We start from the raw sequence: 17,798 nt of genomic DNA, 5'->3' as shown, positions 1-17,798 counted from the left end.
GGTTCCCTGTGCTTTTCTTATTTGCCTCTGTACCCCTGCAAATTCTGCCTTTCTACCTGAAATGTTCTTATTTGCTTGCTTAACTAGTTTTTATCCTTTAAAAAGCAGCTAATGTTATCACTTTCTCTGAGGAGCATTCCCTGATCCTCTACCTTTCCCCCCTAAGCTTAGTTAGATACCTTCCCTTAGTACTCTCATATGTCTTGTCCTCATGTCTTATCCCTGGACTTGGGTATTATCTTACAGTGCCTGTGTCTGAATCTTCATTATATTGGGGGCTCCTTAAGGATAAGATAAATTTTTTTAAGATTTGACTTATTTGTTTGACAGAGAGAGAGACAGCCAGCGAGAGAGGGAACACAAGCAAGGGGAGTGGGAGAGGAAGAAGCAGGCTCCCAGTGGAGCAGGGAGCCCAATGCGGGGCTCGATCCCCAGACCCTGGGATCACGCCCTGAGCCAAAGGCAGAAACTTAACGACTGAGCCACCCAGGCGCCCCAAGGATAAGATATTTTTATTCTTTATCTTAGGAGTGCTTGGCACATGATGGTTATGCTGTCATTTACATCAAACAAATGAAACAAATGAGCTACTGACTTGCTAGCAGTCCATTACCTTATTAGACTAAACACAAATCTAAGGCAGTATAGTAGAGATGAAGAGAAGAAGCTAGTTTCAAGAAATCTTTATAAGGTACAATCAAAATTGAGTAGCATATTAGATATGGAAAGAAAGTTTCTGAGCTAGGGAAGCTAACTACTGGTCATGTCATTACATGAGATAGGTATTCCAAGGGAGGAAACAGGTGAGGAGTCATGATGAACTCAGTTTGGGGTATGCTAGGTTTACTTATTTTTTTAAAAAATGTTATTTATTCATTTGAGACAAAGAGATACAGAGAGAGCATGAGCAGGGGGAGAGGGAGAGGCAGAGGGAGCTGGGAGCCCGGTGTGAGGCTTGATGTGGGGCTCAATCCCAGGACCTGGAGATCATGACCTGAGGTGAAGGCAGACACTTAATCATCTGAGCCACCCAGGTGCCCCAGGGGTGTGCTAGGTTTAAAAAGGGTTTGGAGTCTATCCAGAAAGAAATAGATAAGACACAGTTAAAAATATGGATACAAAGCTTGGGATTGGTCAGAACACAGAACCATAGATTTGGACTTAACTGTCTGTTAATGGTATTTGAAACTATTGGAGTAGATTTTTACCCGAGAAAAATAAATGATCAGCATTTTGGAATGGTTTTATTTAAGAGGTCACATTCGAACTACTAATGTGTTTTAGAAAGCATGGAAAGGTGTAGTGAATAGAATTATTTTGTTTCCTTCAGTGATTGGGGATCTTCTAATTTTCTTAATGTGTTTTTTCTTTTATTATTTCATGTGATTTCTGCATTTCTTATCATACAGTTAGTTGGGATATTCTGAAAATCGTAGTGATTGGATACCTGTTGTGTTATATTTCTCTTCTGTGCCAAATTCCAGATAAAGAGTTTTCATCTTGCTGAGCATTTTCTTTCTTATCATTTTGCTGTATATGTCCTCATGCCATTGAACCAAGAATTGAATAACTGTTGTGATTTTTGATTTAGAAAACTCAGCTCTGTCTGGCCTCAGTGATTCTTAGGATCAGCCTGGTCCTTGTTTCTCTGTAATTGAGAACTCCTATCATGTTCCTCCTCAGTTTACTATTTATGAGGCTCAGCAAGGCCCTCAACTAAATCCAGAATGCTGTTAATCCTTCATGGCTTCCTCAGGTTTATGTGAAAGGATGTTTTAATGTCTCTGGCAGTACTATTTCATTTTGCTGTTTACCATCACTTAAGTGTCATCTAATTTTTTATATTAATCTTTATAATATGAAGTCTAAGTCTAGGTCCCAAATTAATATTCCTTTCTTCATTGTTCTCCTAATTAGGCCTAATATATGACAGTAAGTCAAGTATCAGGGGGAAAACAAATCTTATTCCTTACTTAATACATGCTTCGGTTTGAACAGCCTTGCTCAGGCCTAGAGCCTTAGTACTTCAGAGTGAGACTATCAGGTGAGTTGTGTTACCATCATCTACCAGATTGGGCATATGTGACCATCACATCAATTTCTGCTGAAGTCACTTTTTTTTTTTTTTTTTTTGTAGCAATAGCTCTTGACTTTTCTCTACCTAGCACAGCCTAAAACTACAACGGTGCAGTGGCACGCTCGACAGTGATTCTTCCCCGGGATTTGGGAGTTTATCAGAATCTCCAGGGGTACTTATAATTTGAAAAAGTCCCCCAGGTGTGATTCTGATTTGCTTCCTCTTCCTCCTCCGCCGCCTCCTCTGAGAATCACTATTTCATTTAGAAGCTTCAGCATAAGTAGACGCATTTATTGGTATATTGACCTTGCATAGCTGAACTCCCTAATCCTCATGCGCCCTTACCTCCCTTTTGAGTGGTACCAGTAGTTCTTTCTAATACCATTGCATCTGAAACCAATTTCTCCCTGTCACCAAGGATATAGCTACCACTGAAGCAGCCCTGTTAGTGTTTGGAAGCCTATAAAACAAGAAGGTCTCCACTAGCTTGAGGGCCAGGTTTAATGGTGTGGTTTATTTAAATGGAAATCCTTTGCAAAGACTTAGACTACAGTCTGAGATTTATGCTAACACCACTCCTCCATCCCCACCAATTTTTTTCCAACATTTTATGATGAAAATTTTCAAATCTATACCAGTGTTGAGAGAATTTCAGGGTGAATATTTGTGTATCCACAACCTAGATTCTACAATAAACATCTTAATATATTACTTGCTTAATCATATATCTACCGAAATATTTATTCCTCTAGCCATCTGTTCACTTTTTTAAAGAATTTCACGGTAAATTCCAGAGATTAGTACAATTTCCCCTAAATGCCTTGGCATGCCTATCATTAAGAGTTTAATATTTATTTATAGCCTTTTCTTTTGATGTAAAATTTACATACAGTGAAGTGCCCAAATCTTAAGTACTCAGTAGCTGAGTTTTTGATAAATGATAAATCTGAATAACCCAAATCCCTATTAAGGTATAGATTATAACACCCTCTTTTTTTCTGCCCGGATTATTCCCTCTTGACTTCTATAGTTTCTGACTTAAAGGTAAGAAAAGGGTTGTCAGTGCTTCCAAGACAAGTAGGGATCAGTGTTTAATGATGGATCAGCAGATTTCTCTCCTCCATTGCCTAAAGTACCTTGTGTTTTAAATTGTATGTGAATGTATTAAAACAGGATAGTGAGTAAGTAACTTATCTTTTCAGTTTTTAAGTAATTATTTTGGAAAATACTGTATCTAGGTATAAATATCTTATATCTATTTAGTTAAGTATTTTATAAGGCCAAAGCTCTAGTTTAATGAAATGTGAGGACATATGCATAGAAACATAACTGGGGAAGAGAAAGGAATTGGAGGTGAGATAGGAAAAAAATCACATAAGTAATAATATAACATGTGTTAATATGTGGTTAATTGGTTAAAATATATAGTATGTATATCTAACATGAGATATCACAGTCTGTCCTGACAACAATGGCATATCATTTATTCAAGAATAAACATATCATAGTCTGCGTTTAAGAAATACATATTAAATTCTTCTTACTGTTGGTGTTGGGTGTTCATCATTTTATTTTTAATGCCTTTATGCCTGGTAAATATCTCTTATTTGGCTTATTTTTAGAGTGATGTAGCATATTTTAATTTATATCAGTATATTTAAAATATGGTAGAAGTTTGAAATTATTTGCTTGCATTTTACGAGGAATAACATACAGACGTATTTCTAATAAAATAATTCTGATCCCAAAAGGAGAAGCTGTGACAAAATTAAATTGTGATGTTTTCATACTAAAAAGATATGGCAAACATGCAGCCATTTGCATATCATTCCTGAAATATTGCATACTGGCTTTGTCAGTACTGGTAAGTCCATTTCAAGGATGTTGCCCTTAGTCCATTAGTTTGGATAATGAGCCCTATAAAGTACATTTATAACTTGTGGCACTGCAAGGAGATGGATTCTAATTTTCATCCTTTTATCTAGACACATTGAAAGAAGGTCAATGGAGGGTTCTATATGATTCATTGTCCCAACACATATCACATGACAGAGACCTGATAGTGTCCATGTATAAGTGTTTTCCTTATTTAGAAATAGCACTTGAAAGAAATCTTTTTGTGGTCATCCTTTGAAGTAAAGTAGAAACATATTAAAAGAAGCTTTATCCCTCTTTTTTTATTTAAAACATTATCACATGTGTGACCAGATGGCTATTCTTGAACAAAAGAGAAAGCAACACTTAACAAAAATAAAAAGGCTTTAGTGACTTTTACAGATTGTGAATGATATAACAAGATATTTAATCAACTTTTCTCTCCTTTTCTTAGATCTGTTAAGGGGAAAAAAGCCTGTTTTCTAAACAGAAGAAAAGCTTCTATATTCTTAAACATTAGAAAGCTTATGCTTATACTGTAATACTTACACTAACATTCTTATTAATGGTATTCAAAATAAATTTAAATTGTATCCTATGCTTATAGTTGTAAAGGTTTCAAAGTAGCAACAAGAATATATATTCTGTAATTTAGTGGCAGTTTGATGTCAAAATGTGAAATTGTATACTGTTTTAAATTTTGTCTTCCAAGAAATTGGTTTCAGATTAAAAATTGTAGCTGATTGTTTCTTTTTCAATTGTGTAATCATTAATGAGAACTTTTTTGCTATGTTTATCTTCTTTGTAGATGTAAAGCAATCATAGATCAGTTTGGTCAGAGAATAATCTCTAAGCATTTCCTTGTGGAGGACAGTTACTTTTCTGAGAACACATGCTCACATGTACAATATCGGTAAGACACCCCTCCACCCACTGTCCAAGGGAAGGTGAAACATTGGAAAATTTATCTGTGTGATTATATTGACACTTCTGTATAACTGTGTTCTTCAAGTTAGATGCAAATGTGTACCAAACCAAAGGTATATGCAATATATCCACTGAGTCTGGTTGTAGGGGAGTCCAGTCTAATTTTGACTCCTTTGTGTCAGCTGGGATTGATCTGCAGGTCACATATCCTCCTTTCCTTTTTTTTTTAATGTAAGATTTCATTTATTTATTTGAGAGAGAGAGAGAGAGAGAGAAAAGGCATGAGTGGGGGAGGGGCAAAGGAAGAGGGAGAAGCAGATTCCCCACTGAGCAGGGAGCCCCATGCAAGATCATGAGCTGAGCCTGTGGAATCTGAATCACTGATTAACTGTTTTGTGCATTACAGGCAGATCTCCAGGTCAGTCCTGATTACAGATAGATCTGTACTAAAAACGGATTCAGATCAACAGGTAATTTTAGTCCTGTACTTTCTAATAAACGTTGCTAACCTAATCTACATGGTATTATGTATAAATTAATATTGGTAAAATGAAATGTATTAAGGCATATGTGCTAAGGTATTTAATGCATTTTTTAAAAAAATACATAATGTCAGTTCTGTAATAATCTTGGTTTCTTAAAGATTTCTGTCCAGCAGGACAAATAATTACATCTTATGCAATATTTTGATTCTGTGGAAATTGGACTACATCCTAGTTTTTGATAGCTAGTCTGTGAAATTGAGAATATATTGTTTTGGGAAGAAAAAGAGAATCTCCAGAGAATACATTGAAAACTCTTGGAGGAAAAGGTTTTATGGTAACCCACCCTAGAATAGTGGTGTTAAACTCACCATTAGTCCTGGTGTGAATGAGTATTAGCACACATTTCTGGTTCTAATGTTTCCTCATCACCATTGGTCTTTCAGTACCTCTTCCTTCTCCTCACTACCAATTCTATAGGAATGTCTTTATGCCTATGTTTTTTTCTCAGTCTGAACTTTTTTTTTTAAGATTTTATTTATTTGACAGAGAGAGAGAGGGAACACAAGCTGGGGGAGCGGGGGCAGTAGAAGCAGGCTTCCCGCTGAGCCGGCAGCCTGATGCGGGGCTTGATCCCAGGACCCTGGGATCATTACCTGAGCCAAAGGCAGACGCTTAATGACTGAGCCACCCAGGTGCTCCTCAGTCTGAACTCTTAAATTTCCAAGAAGCATGCCCCCTTCTCCTGATCATATTACACAGTGACTGATAAAATCAGCTTGCTTAGTATGATTCTCAGACTTTCTCTGTATGGTACTGCTAAAAATAGGTTCCAAAAATTCCTTGAGTTAGAAGCTTTCTGATACATAAAACAAATGTTTGCTATGCATATGAGCATAAATACTTTATTCATTCAGTAAACAGTGAGTGTCTTTTCCATGCCATCCAGTGTGCTGAGATCTGAAGACAGTGCTAACCATGATAGCATCTCTGTCCTCACACTGTCCTATAGTTGCCAGTTAACTTGTCTGTATCTTCCAGTAAATTACAAGCTTTGTGAGTGTGTTGAAGAATGACAGGGAGGCATTAAAGTTAAGAGGGGAAATAGAGACAATTCTGTAGAAGCTGAACTGCAAAGAGTAGTAAAGAGGAAGTGATTCCTGAAGATAGATGTAGAAGTGAAGAGGGCTTTTCTTTAAAAGATTTGTGTATATTTCAGCTGATGCAGTGGAGCTAGTAAAGAGGTAAGGAAAGGTTGAAGATACCCAGGGGGAAAGGAAGACAATTAATGCAGCAAGGTCCAGGTAAAGGCTAGGGAGGATGGGATTCAGAGAACAGGTAAAAAGCATTGCCCTTAGATGAGATATAAGACACCTTGAAATAAGAGGATGAATGCAGGACTGTTCGTAGGTTTGGGAGTTCCCATCTGATAGGATCCATTTACTCTTTTTTCTTAAGATTTAATTTATTTATTTGAGAGTGAGCGAGAGAGAGAGCAGAAGCAGGGGAGGGGCAGAGGGAGAGGGAGAGCAGGGAGCCTGACTCAGGGCTTGATCCCAGGACCCTGGGATCAGGACCCGAGCCAAGGGCAGACACTTAATCAATTGAGCCACCCTGGCATCCCTCCATTTACTCTTTAAATTACAAAGTGAGGTCATCTCCTGAGAATGAGGATACAAGAGTGCTTAAAAAGTTAAAGCTTAAGGAAGGGTATACAGTAATAACTGTGAGGAGTTGGAGAGTGACCTTTCTCATGGTCAGTTGGCTGCACAGCAGTGATGGCTATGTCATCCAGGCTTTGTTGTGCCATTTACAGAGCACAGGGAGAGTAGATTTAACATAATTCTTTTTTTTTATTATGATATATTAGTCACCATACAGTACTTCATTAGTTTTTGAGGTGTAGTGTTCCATGATTCATTGTTTGCGTATAACACCCAGTGCTCCATGCGATACGTGCCCTCCTTAATACCCTTCAGCGGGCTAGCCCATTCCCCCCCCACCAAACCCTCAGTTTGTTTCCTGGAGTCCATGGTTCATAATTCTTAAAGGACCTAGGATTATTGTAATGGTAATTTGAGTATTGTCTTCAACTTAAAGTCACCAGCTACATTAGCCTTTAATAAGAGAGTCAGCCTGTCCTTTGAAACTTTGAAGCCAGGTCCTGACTTCTCTCTAGCTATGAAAGTCCTAGATGACATCTTCTTCCAATAGAAGACTGTTTGATCTACCTGGAAAATTTGTACTTTAGTGTACCACCTTCATGAATTATCTTAGCTACATTTTCTGGATAACTTGTTGCAGCTTCTATATCAGTATTTGCTATTTCACCTTGCACTTCTTTATGGAGATGGCTTCTTTCCTTAAACCTCATGAACCAACGTTGGCTGAGTTTCAGACTTTTCTGTAACTTTCTCACCTCTCTCATCCTTCATAGAATTAAAAAGAGTTAGGGCCTTGCTCTGGATTAGGCTTTGGTTTAGGGAATGTTTTAGCTGGTTTGATCCAGACCACTGAAACTTTCTCCATATCAGCAATATGGCTGTTTCCCTTTCTTACCATTCTTATGTTCACTGGAGTAGTAGCACTTTTAATTTCCTTCAAGAACTTTTGCTCTGTATTTACACCTTGGCTAACTGTTTGGCACAAGAGGCCTAGCTTTTGGCCTATCTCAGCTTTCAATGTGCCTTTCTCACTAAGCTTAGTTATTTCTAGCTTTTGATATAGAATGAGAGATGTGTGACTCTTCCTTTCATTTGAACACTTAGAGGCCATTATAGGGTTATTAAATTGCCTAATTTCAGTAGCACTACGTCTCAGGGAATAAGGAGGCCCAAGGAGAGGGTAGAGACTGGGGAATGATTGGTTGGTGGAACAGTCAGAATGCTGTTCTACATTTGCACAGTTCATGGAGCCCCTAAACAATTACAATAGTAACATCAAAGATCACTGATCCCAGATCACCATAACAAATATAATAATGAAAAAGTTTGAATATTGTGAGAATTGTGACATAGAGACATGAAGTAAGCAAAATGCCTTTGGAAAAAACCAATAGGCTTGTTCAGTGCAAGGTTGCCACCAGCCTTCAATTTGAAAAAAAAATGTAATATTTGCAAAGTGCAGTAAAGTGAAGTGCAGTAAAATGTGGTATGCCTGAACTTACATGTTGGTGCAGTCCCTAAGATACCTTTCCAGTTATGCACATGTTTTTAGTCATAATCATTTGATAATTATTGTACAACATTAGATACATGTTTTAGTGGCTCCTCTCTCTTCAAAGGACAACATTTGGTATCATGGACAGCCAGTAGCATAAGGGGGTTAAGAGGGGTATGGAGAACACAGTTTTTGAGACATATTAAGCCCAAAAATGTTCTTACAAGGAATATGATAGTAGAACAGTCAGGGTTATCAAAAGAATTTCTGTTTTGAAAACTCGTAGGCATTTCCTGTGTGGGTTATCAATTTGACATCACCAGTCAAAATCTAGGCATTTAGTGCTCGCAGATAGAACTTAACCTTTTGGCAAGTATTTTATATATGAAAGGATATAGTTTCCTTAGATTGAAGAATATTGTGAATTCATATTGAAACTTTTGGTTTTATAGAGAAACATTGACCTGATGGTCATTTAAAGTTGTAAGTATAAAGCTATGTAATATATTAGTAGTACCTATAGCATGTCAGTATACTGCATGTCAATAAACATTACTTAAAAATAATTTTCCACTTTAAATTCTGGGTTTCTAATTTTATTAATGGAATCCTTAATTTGAAGACTTTCATTTTGAAATATTTTGGTATATGTTCAGCTGTACTTTGGTATATGTTGACCAAATACTTTGCTTATTTCAGTATCTTTAGGATTTTTAACATTTTTAAATTTTAGTGCTCTGTATCTGCTTTTAGCCATTATGAATAATCAAAATTGATTTAATATGAACTGTTTTCAAATACTGAAGTGTATATACTTCAGAAATAATGTCATAATTGAATCCTTTGAAAATAAGTGAAGAATTAAACATTAAAGATAATTTGAAATATTTATTGTCTATGAATTACATGAATGCAATGTATATGATATATAAATATATAAAGCAGAAATTCGATGTTCGGACACATGTTCATGTTACAAGTTTCAAATTCTATTCTAAATTAAACTCTTGTAAGTTAAATTTTTTCCAACAGCAGTAGAGTTTGAAAAAAGACACTCAATTTGAAAGTTAACTACACTCTAATGATAGAAGAATGAAAATGAGATCTACCAGCTGCATCTAATATTTTGTTTCCACTTTTTAGATTTCCATTTTGACAGTACCGGGAGAGGAGCCAGGAACTTTTGCTGTTCGGGTCATTGAGTTGTGTCCTTCAACAATGACATGCATGAAAGGCACATGTAAGCACAGTAGAATCTGGTTGTCTTGTGTTTAGGAAGTAAATGGGGGCAGCCATTCATAAAGTTGTCTGGGTTCTGTTTATAGTTTTGCCATATATTTTTCTATTCACACTATTTGTTCACACACTTTATGTTCATATAGTAAGTCATTTTATACCTTCCCCTTGCCTCTAATCATCTTTGTGGCTAAATCTTCATAGGCACAATTTATAAACCCTCCAGTGAAAGAATTTCTGTGACTTTCCAGTTCTTTCTGTAATTTTACTTAAGCTTATTAGATACATACTTTCACAAAATTCATGTTCTTTGCTGCTAGTTTCCTTCTTTGCTTTTCCTTAGAATTCTTAATCCAGTTTATGAACTTCTGCCATATGTAAATCCTCTTATTTTTTTATGAGTCTGAAGTTAGGTACTACTTTATGTTCTTTTACCAGTATGTATCAAAATTTCTGTCTCTAACACTGTCAGATACCATGCCTTGTAGAACATATTTCTTAAAGGTGTTTCACTAAGTAGAAGTCAGTAAGGTTACACTGGATATCATTATGCCTAGACCTAAACTGTGTACTGTAGGGATTACAAAAAAGCAGAGGGTGGCATGCCTGATTTGAAATGTTCATAATCTTACGCACATCTAGTAGAACAAGACAGTATTAACTGTGCGCAGTATATTCTGCTAGACATTTCAGGATAGGTAAAGATGAGTATGACATAGGCCTGACCTTAGAGGACTCCATCTAGTGGGACAGATAAGACAAACACAAAAGTAGCCGTAAGAGGCAAAATATGAAAGTACCACAAGAGAGTTACCAACAAACAGTGGACTGTAGAGATTCATAGGAGGGAAGCAACGATGTCATTAGCTAGATATTTTAAAATTCTGTAAATTTATATTAAGTTTTATTCAAACTGTTAACATGAATTATGAGAAGCGGAAGACTAATCTGGTTTGGCATGGTCAATGAAAACATGACTATGTCTTCAAGTGTAGAACTACTACTTACTAAAAGATGTCAGAAATGTGGTTAAACAGAGAGAATTGGGAGCTTGTTTGCCAGCAGGGAGGGTGAAGAGAACTTGTCCCTTATTGCTGTAATCCTAAATTTCAGTTTGAAAAGTAGCTCACTGATTGTTTGCCACCTTTTGTAGTGATTTGTGAATTAAGTAAATTTTTACCATGACACATTATTTTTCCCTATTACCTTAACTGGTTTTTTCCATGTCTTTTTATCTGTGTTAGTATCTTAGATATAAAATAAAGCTACACTCATCTTTGGTTTTCTAAATTACATTTATTTTATGTTTGTGAATATTTTTGTAAATTTCTTTTTATAAATTTATTTTTCTGTGTGAAATATTTTGTGTGTCCAGTCTAATAATACATACTCACTATTGACAGTTCAAAAGATATAAAGAAGTAAAATTACTATAATCCTTCTACCCATAGATCATAAACACTTGGTGTGTGTTTCTTTATCTTGATTTTATATATGTACACATATATATTTCCATAATTGTGCAATACTATTTTATATATTGTTTTATAATCTGCTTTTTAAAAAGACTTAATACAACAAAAAACTTTTTGCATGTCTATATTTTCAGTGATTGTGGGTATCCAATTTTATTTAATCCTATGCTGTTGAGATTAAGAGTTTCGTAAATTTTTACTTCATAGTCCTGTAAAAAACAGCCAGCCTAATAAACAAATATTTGTGAAATTCCATTATTTTTTAAAACCTTCTTTGAGTGGAATTATTGGGTCAAAGTGTATAGGTGTTCTTTTTTATTTTGCAGTTATAGATTCATAGGTATTTGCAAAGATAGTACAGAGAAGCCCCATGTACCCTTCACCCAGTTTCTTCCAGTAGTTATATTTTACCAAATTATAGTACAATGTCAAAACAGGAGTTTGACATTGTTATAATGTGCATATGTGATTTTATCACATGTATAGATTCTTGTGACCATCACCACAAGGATCCCTTGTATTGCCCTTTCATAGCCATAGCTATATCCCTCCATCCCCACAGTAGCTACCTAATCCCTGGCAACCATAATCTCTTTTCTATCTCAGTAATTTTATCATTTTGACAATATCATATAGAATGAATCACATATTAGGTAATCTTTTTTTTCTTTTTAATTCTTTTTCTTTTTTTTTATTTAAAACGATAGGTAATCTTTTGAGTTTTTTTTTTCCTCAGTATAATTTTCTTAAGGTTCACCCAACTTGTTGCATGTATCAATAGTACATTCCTGTTTATTACGGAGTAGTAGTCCATGATAAGCTGTACTTCCTTCTGGCCTCCATGGTTTCTGGTGAGAAATCTGTTATTTGAATTGTTTTTCTCACTGTAGGTAATGTGTTTCCCCCACCCCAGGCTGCTTTCAAGATTTTTCTTAGTCTTTAATTTTTAAATTTTAATACGATGTATCTTGGCATAGATTTCTTTGGAATTATTCTATTTGACATTTATGCAGCCTCTTGAATTTGCAGGTTTATGTCTTTTGCCAAATTCAGGAAATGTTCATCCTTTTTTTCTCTGAATACTTTTCAGCCTTATCCTCTTTCTCCTCTTCTTCTGGGATGCATGTGATGTGACTATTAGAACTTTCACTATATAGTTCCACATGTCTCTGAGGCTCTGTTCATTTTTTTTTATTCAAAAATACTTATTAAGGGTTCCTGGGTGGCTCAGTCAGTTAAGCATCTGCCTTCAGGACCAAGCCCCATGTCTGGCTCCCTGGTGGGAGCCTGCTTCTCCCTCTCCCTCTGCCTGCTGCTCCCCCTGCTTGTGCTCGCTCTCTCTCTCTCTCTATCAAATAAATAAGTAAAATCTTTTGAAAAATGCTATACCTACTAAGAGGAATACATCATGCTGGGGACAATGGATTATACAAAGGAATATAGCCAAAGTAATAACAATACTAAGCTAGTACAAAGAGCAAGAAGAGCCCAAATTACATGTGCTTCTGTTCATTTTTACGTAGGCTATTTTCTTTCATTTCATATTGTATCCTTTCCATGGTTCTACTTTCAGGTTCACTGATTCTTCCCTTTGTCCATTCCATTCTGTTGAACCCATCCACTGAAGGTTTTTTAAAATTTAATTATCGTATTTTCCAGTTTAATAATTTCCATTTGGTGGTTCTTTAAATCTCCTATGTGCTGAGGCTTTCTCTTTCTTTCCAGAGATGGTCTATAGTTTCATTTGTTTCCAGCAGGTTTATAATTGCTCACTAATGCATTTTTATGATGGCTGCATTAAATCTTACTTAACTCCAACAGCTGTGTCATGTTGGCATCTGTCAGTTGTCTTTTTTCAGTCAAGTTGAGGTTTTTCTATTTCTTGGTATAATGAGTAGTTTGGGATTGATACATGGGCATTTTTATTATTCTGTAATGGGACTTGGATCTTATTCTGTTTTAGCAGGCCTCCTCTGACACTGCTCTGGTGGGGAAAGGGGGTGCCACCTTATTAGCCAGGGACGTGGCAGTTCCCCACTTGCCCTCTGCTGGCACCTGGAGGTTGGAGAACTTCCTCATTACTGCAGAGTGATTATAGTGTAGGCTATCTAGTAGGCCTCCACTGATTTCCACCCTGGCTAGGAAGAGCACAGGAGAGCCTTGTTACTGCTCCCCACATGACACGATGGGAGGGGGGTATGGTTTCATTATTCAGGCAGTGGTGGGAGACCTGACTCTCCATTAGGCCTCCAATGACACTACCCCAGTGTCTCATTACTGCTGGGGAGGGGTCGAAATCCAGGATCCTGCCATGGTCTCTACTGAAACTGCAGATTAAAAATGAGGGGATGGAGAAACATTTATCCGGCAAAGGGATGTCAAAAGAAAGCCAGAGGGGTGCCTGGGTGGCTCAGTCGTTGAGCGTCTACCTTGGGCTCAGGGCATGATCCCAGAGTCCTGGGATCGAGCCCCACATCGGGCTCCCTGCTCGGTTGGGAGCCTGCTTCTTCCTCTCCCACTCCCCCTGCTTGTGTTCCTTCTCTCGCTGGCTGTCTCTCTCTGTCAAATAAATAAATAAAATCTTTAAAAAAAAAAAAGAAAGAAAGCCAGAGTAGCAGTACTTATATCAGACAAACTAGACTGTAAAAAGAGACAAGGACATTATATAATAATAAAGGAGACAATCCAACAAGAAGATGTAACAGTTGTTAAGTATTTATGAACCCAACATGGGAGCACCCAAATACATTAAACAGTTAATAACAAACGTAAAGGAACTAATCGATAGTAACACGATAATAGTAGGGGACTTAAACACCCTACTTACATCAATGGACAGATCATCCAAACAGAAAATCAACATGGAAACAATGGCTTTGAATGACACACTGGACCAGGTGGATTTAACAGATATATTCAGAACATTTCATCCTAAAACAGCAGAATATATATTCAAGTGTACATGGAACATTCTCCACTACAGATCAAATATCAGGTCACAAAAGAAGTCTCAACAAATTAAACGAGATAAATCACATCATTCATCTTATTTTTTATTTTAATTCCAGACAGTTAACATACAGTGTTATATTTGTTTCAGGTGTATAGTATTGTGATTCGTCCATTCCATACATCATCTAGTGCTCATTACAATAACTGCACTCCTTAATCCCCATCACATATTTCACCCATTCCCCCCCACCCACCTTCCTTCTGGTAACCATCAGCTTGTTCTCTTTAGTTAACAGTCTCTTACTTTGTCTCTCTTTGTTTCCCTTTGCTTGTCTGTTCTGTTTCGTAAATTCCATATATGTGTGAAATCATACGGTATTTGTCTTTCTCTGATTTACTTAGCATTATAGTCTCTAACTCCATCCATGTTGTTGAAATTGTCATGCAGTTGTCATGATTTCATTTCTTATACTAAATAATATTCCATTGTGTATATACATATATACCACATCTTCTTTATTTATCAGTTGATGGACACCTGTGCTGCTTCTGTATCTTAGCTATTGAAAATAATGGTGCTATAAACATTGTGGTGCATGTATTCCTTTGAATTAGTGTTTTTGTATTCTTTGGGCAAATACCCAATAGTGCAATTGCTGGGTCCTATGGAAGTTCTACTTTTAATTTTTTGAGGAACCTACCGTACTGTTTTCTACAGTGGCTGCACCAATATGCATTACCACCAACAGTTCCTTTTTCTCCACATCTTTGCCAACCCTTGTTGCTTCTTGTGTTGTTGATTTTAGCCATTCTGGCAGGTGTGAGGTGATACCTCATTGTGGTTTTGTGATGTTGAGCAACTTTTCATGTGCCTGTTGGCCATCTCTGTCTTCTTTGGCAAAGTATATTCATGGCTTCTGCCTGTTTCTTAACTGGATTATTTGTTTTTGCAGTATTGAGTTTAATAAGTTCTTTACATATTTTGGATACTAACTCTTTATCACATATGTCATTTGCAAATATCTTCTCCCATTCCATAGGCTGCCTTTTAGTTTTGTTGATTGTTTCCTTCACTGTGCAGTAGCTTTTTATTTTGATGAAGTCCCAATAGTTCATTTTTGGTTTTGTTTCCCTTGCCTCAGGAGATGTATCTTGAAAAATGTTGCTACCACCAATGTCAGAGAAGTCACTGCCTGTGTTCTCTTCTAGAATGTTTATGGTTTCAGGTCTCACATTTAGGTCTTTAATCCATTTTGAATGTATTTTGTGTATGGTATAAGAAAGTGGTCCAGTTTCATTATTTTGCATGTTACCGTGCACTTCTCCCAACCCCATTTATTGAAGAGACTCTCTTTTCCCCATTGGATATTCTTCTCTGCTTTGTTGAAGATTAATTCACCATGTAATTGTGGGTTTATTTCTGTGTTTGCTATTCTGTTCCATGATTTATGTGTCTTATTTTTATGCCAGTACCATACTCTCTTGATTACTATAGCTTTGTAGTATAACTTAAAAAACTAGAATTGTGATAACCTCCAGTTTTATTTCTCTTTTTCAGGATTGCCTTGGTTCTTTGGGATCTTTTGTGGTTCTATGCAAATTTTAGGATTATTCTTATTTCTGTGAAAAATATTGTTGGCATTTTGATAGGGATTGCATTGACTCTGTAGAATGCTTTGGGTAGTATAGACATTTTAACAATGCTTGTTCTTCCAACCCATGAACATGGAATGTCTTTCCATTTCTCTGGTCCTCTTCAATTTCTTTCATCAGTGTTTTATAGTTTTCAGAGTATAAATCTTTCACATCTTTGGTTAAATTCATTCCTAGATATTTTTTTCTTTTTGGTGCAATTGTAAATGGGACTGTTTTCTTATTTCTCTTTATACTGCTTTTGTATCCTGCAACTTTTTTGAATTCCTTTATCAGTTCTAGTAGTTTTGGGTGCAGTCGTTTGGGTTTTCCATATATAGTATTGTATTTTGATTTCCATTTCCCTAATCCAAAACAATCTTGAAAAAAGAAAAACCTGGTTGTATCATAATTCCAGGCTTCAATTTATATTATAAACTATAGTAATCAAAACAGTATGGTACTCACCAAAAAAAAGACACATAGATCAGTGGAACAGAATAGAAAACCCAGAAATAAACCCACAATTATATGGTAAATTAATTTTTCACAAAGGAGGAATGAGTGTACAGTGGGAAAGAGATAGTCTCTTCAGCAAATGGAGTTGGGAAAACTGGACAGCAGCATGCAAAAGAATGAAACTGGACCTTTTTGTTTCACTATAGACTAACATAAATTCAGAATGGATTAAAGACCTAAATGTGAGGCCCAAATCCATAAAAATTCTTGAGGGCACAGGTGGTAATTTTTCTGGCATCTGCTGAATTATACGTCTCCTGAGACAAAGGACACAAAAGCAAAATTAAATACTGGGACTCCATCAAAATAAAAAGCTTTTGCACAGTGAAGGAAACAGTGAATGAAGCTAAAAGGCAACCTTTGGAATGTGTGAAGATATTTGCATATGACATTCTATAAAGGGTTCCTATCTAAAAGATACAAAGAACTTCTACAACTCAACACCGGAAAAAAGAAATAATCCAATTTAAAAATGGGCAGTAAGGAGGGCACGTATTGCATGGTGCACTGGGTATTATACACAACTAATGAATCATCGAACTTTACATCAGAAACCAGGGATGTACTGTATGGTGACTAACATAATATAATAAAAAAACATTAAATAAAAAAAATGGGCAGATGACATGAACAGATATTTCTCCAACAAAGACGTAAAGATGACCAATGGTCTCATGAAAAGATTCTCGGTATCGCTTAAAATCAGAGAAATGCGAATCAAAACAACAAGAGGCTATCACCTCACACCTGTCAGAATGGCTAAAATCAACTCTAGAAACAACAGGTGTTGGTGAGGATGTAGAAAAAAAGGAACACTTGTGCACTGTTGGTGCCAGTGCAAACTGGTGTGGCCACTTTGGAAGACAATGGAGAGGTTCCTCAGAAAGTTAAAAATAGAACTATTAGGGGTGCCTGGGTGGCTCAGTCAGTTAAGCATCTGCCTTCAGCTCGGGTCATGATTCCAGGGTTCTGGGATTGAGTCCCACATCTGGCTACCTGCTCCACGGGGGGTCGGCTTCTCCCTCTACCCCTCCCCCCGCTTGTGCTCTCTCTCACTCTCTCTCACACTCTCTCTGACTCTCAAATAATAAAATCTTTAAAAAAATAGAACTACTCTAGAATCCAGTAATGGCATTTTACCAAGAAGTACAAAACACTAATTTGAAGGAGTACATGCACCCCTGCATTTACTGCAGCATTATTTACACTAGCCAATTTATGGAAGCAGCCCATCTATCAATAGATGAATGGATAAAGAAGATGTGGTTTATTTATGCAGTTGGATATCATTCAGCCATAAAAAGAATGAAATCTTGCCATTTGCAACACCATGGATGCAGCTAGAAATTAAAATGCTAACCGAAATAAGTCTGTCAGAATACGGCAAATACCATCTGATTTCACTCATGTGGAATTTAAGAAACAAAACAATAATCAAAGGAAAAATGAAAGAGAGAGAGACAA

General features: G+C 36.5%; 1 protein-coding gene across 4 annotated transcripts in view; it reads left to right on the top strand.

The window, feature by feature from the left end:
- Positions 1–17,798, top strand: part of CHM (CHM Rab escort protein) — a 191,574-nt gene that overhangs the window by 131,985 nt on the left and 41,791 nt on the right. For all 4 annotated transcript variants that reach the window (XM_034649139.1, XM_034649138.1, XM_034649137.1 and 1 more), the window contains 3 exons: positions 4,761–4,865; positions 5,286–5,349; positions 9,664–9,760. In XM_034649139.1, the coding sequence (XP_034505030.1) occupies positions 4,761–4,865; positions 5,286–5,349; positions 9,664–9,760 (266 nt within the window). The remainder of the gene's footprint in view (positions 1–4,760; positions 4,866–5,285; positions 5,350–9,663; positions 9,761–17,798) is intronic.

This window comes from Ailuropoda melanoleuca, chromosome X, assembly GCF_002007445.2.
Source record: "Ailuropoda melanoleuca isolate Jingjing chromosome X, ASM200744v2, whole genome shotgun sequence".
NCBI classification, from domain to species: Eukaryota; Metazoa; Chordata; class Mammalia; order Carnivora; family Ursidae; genus Ailuropoda; species Ailuropoda melanoleuca.
This window is presented reverse-complemented; position numbering and strand designations above follow the sequence as displayed.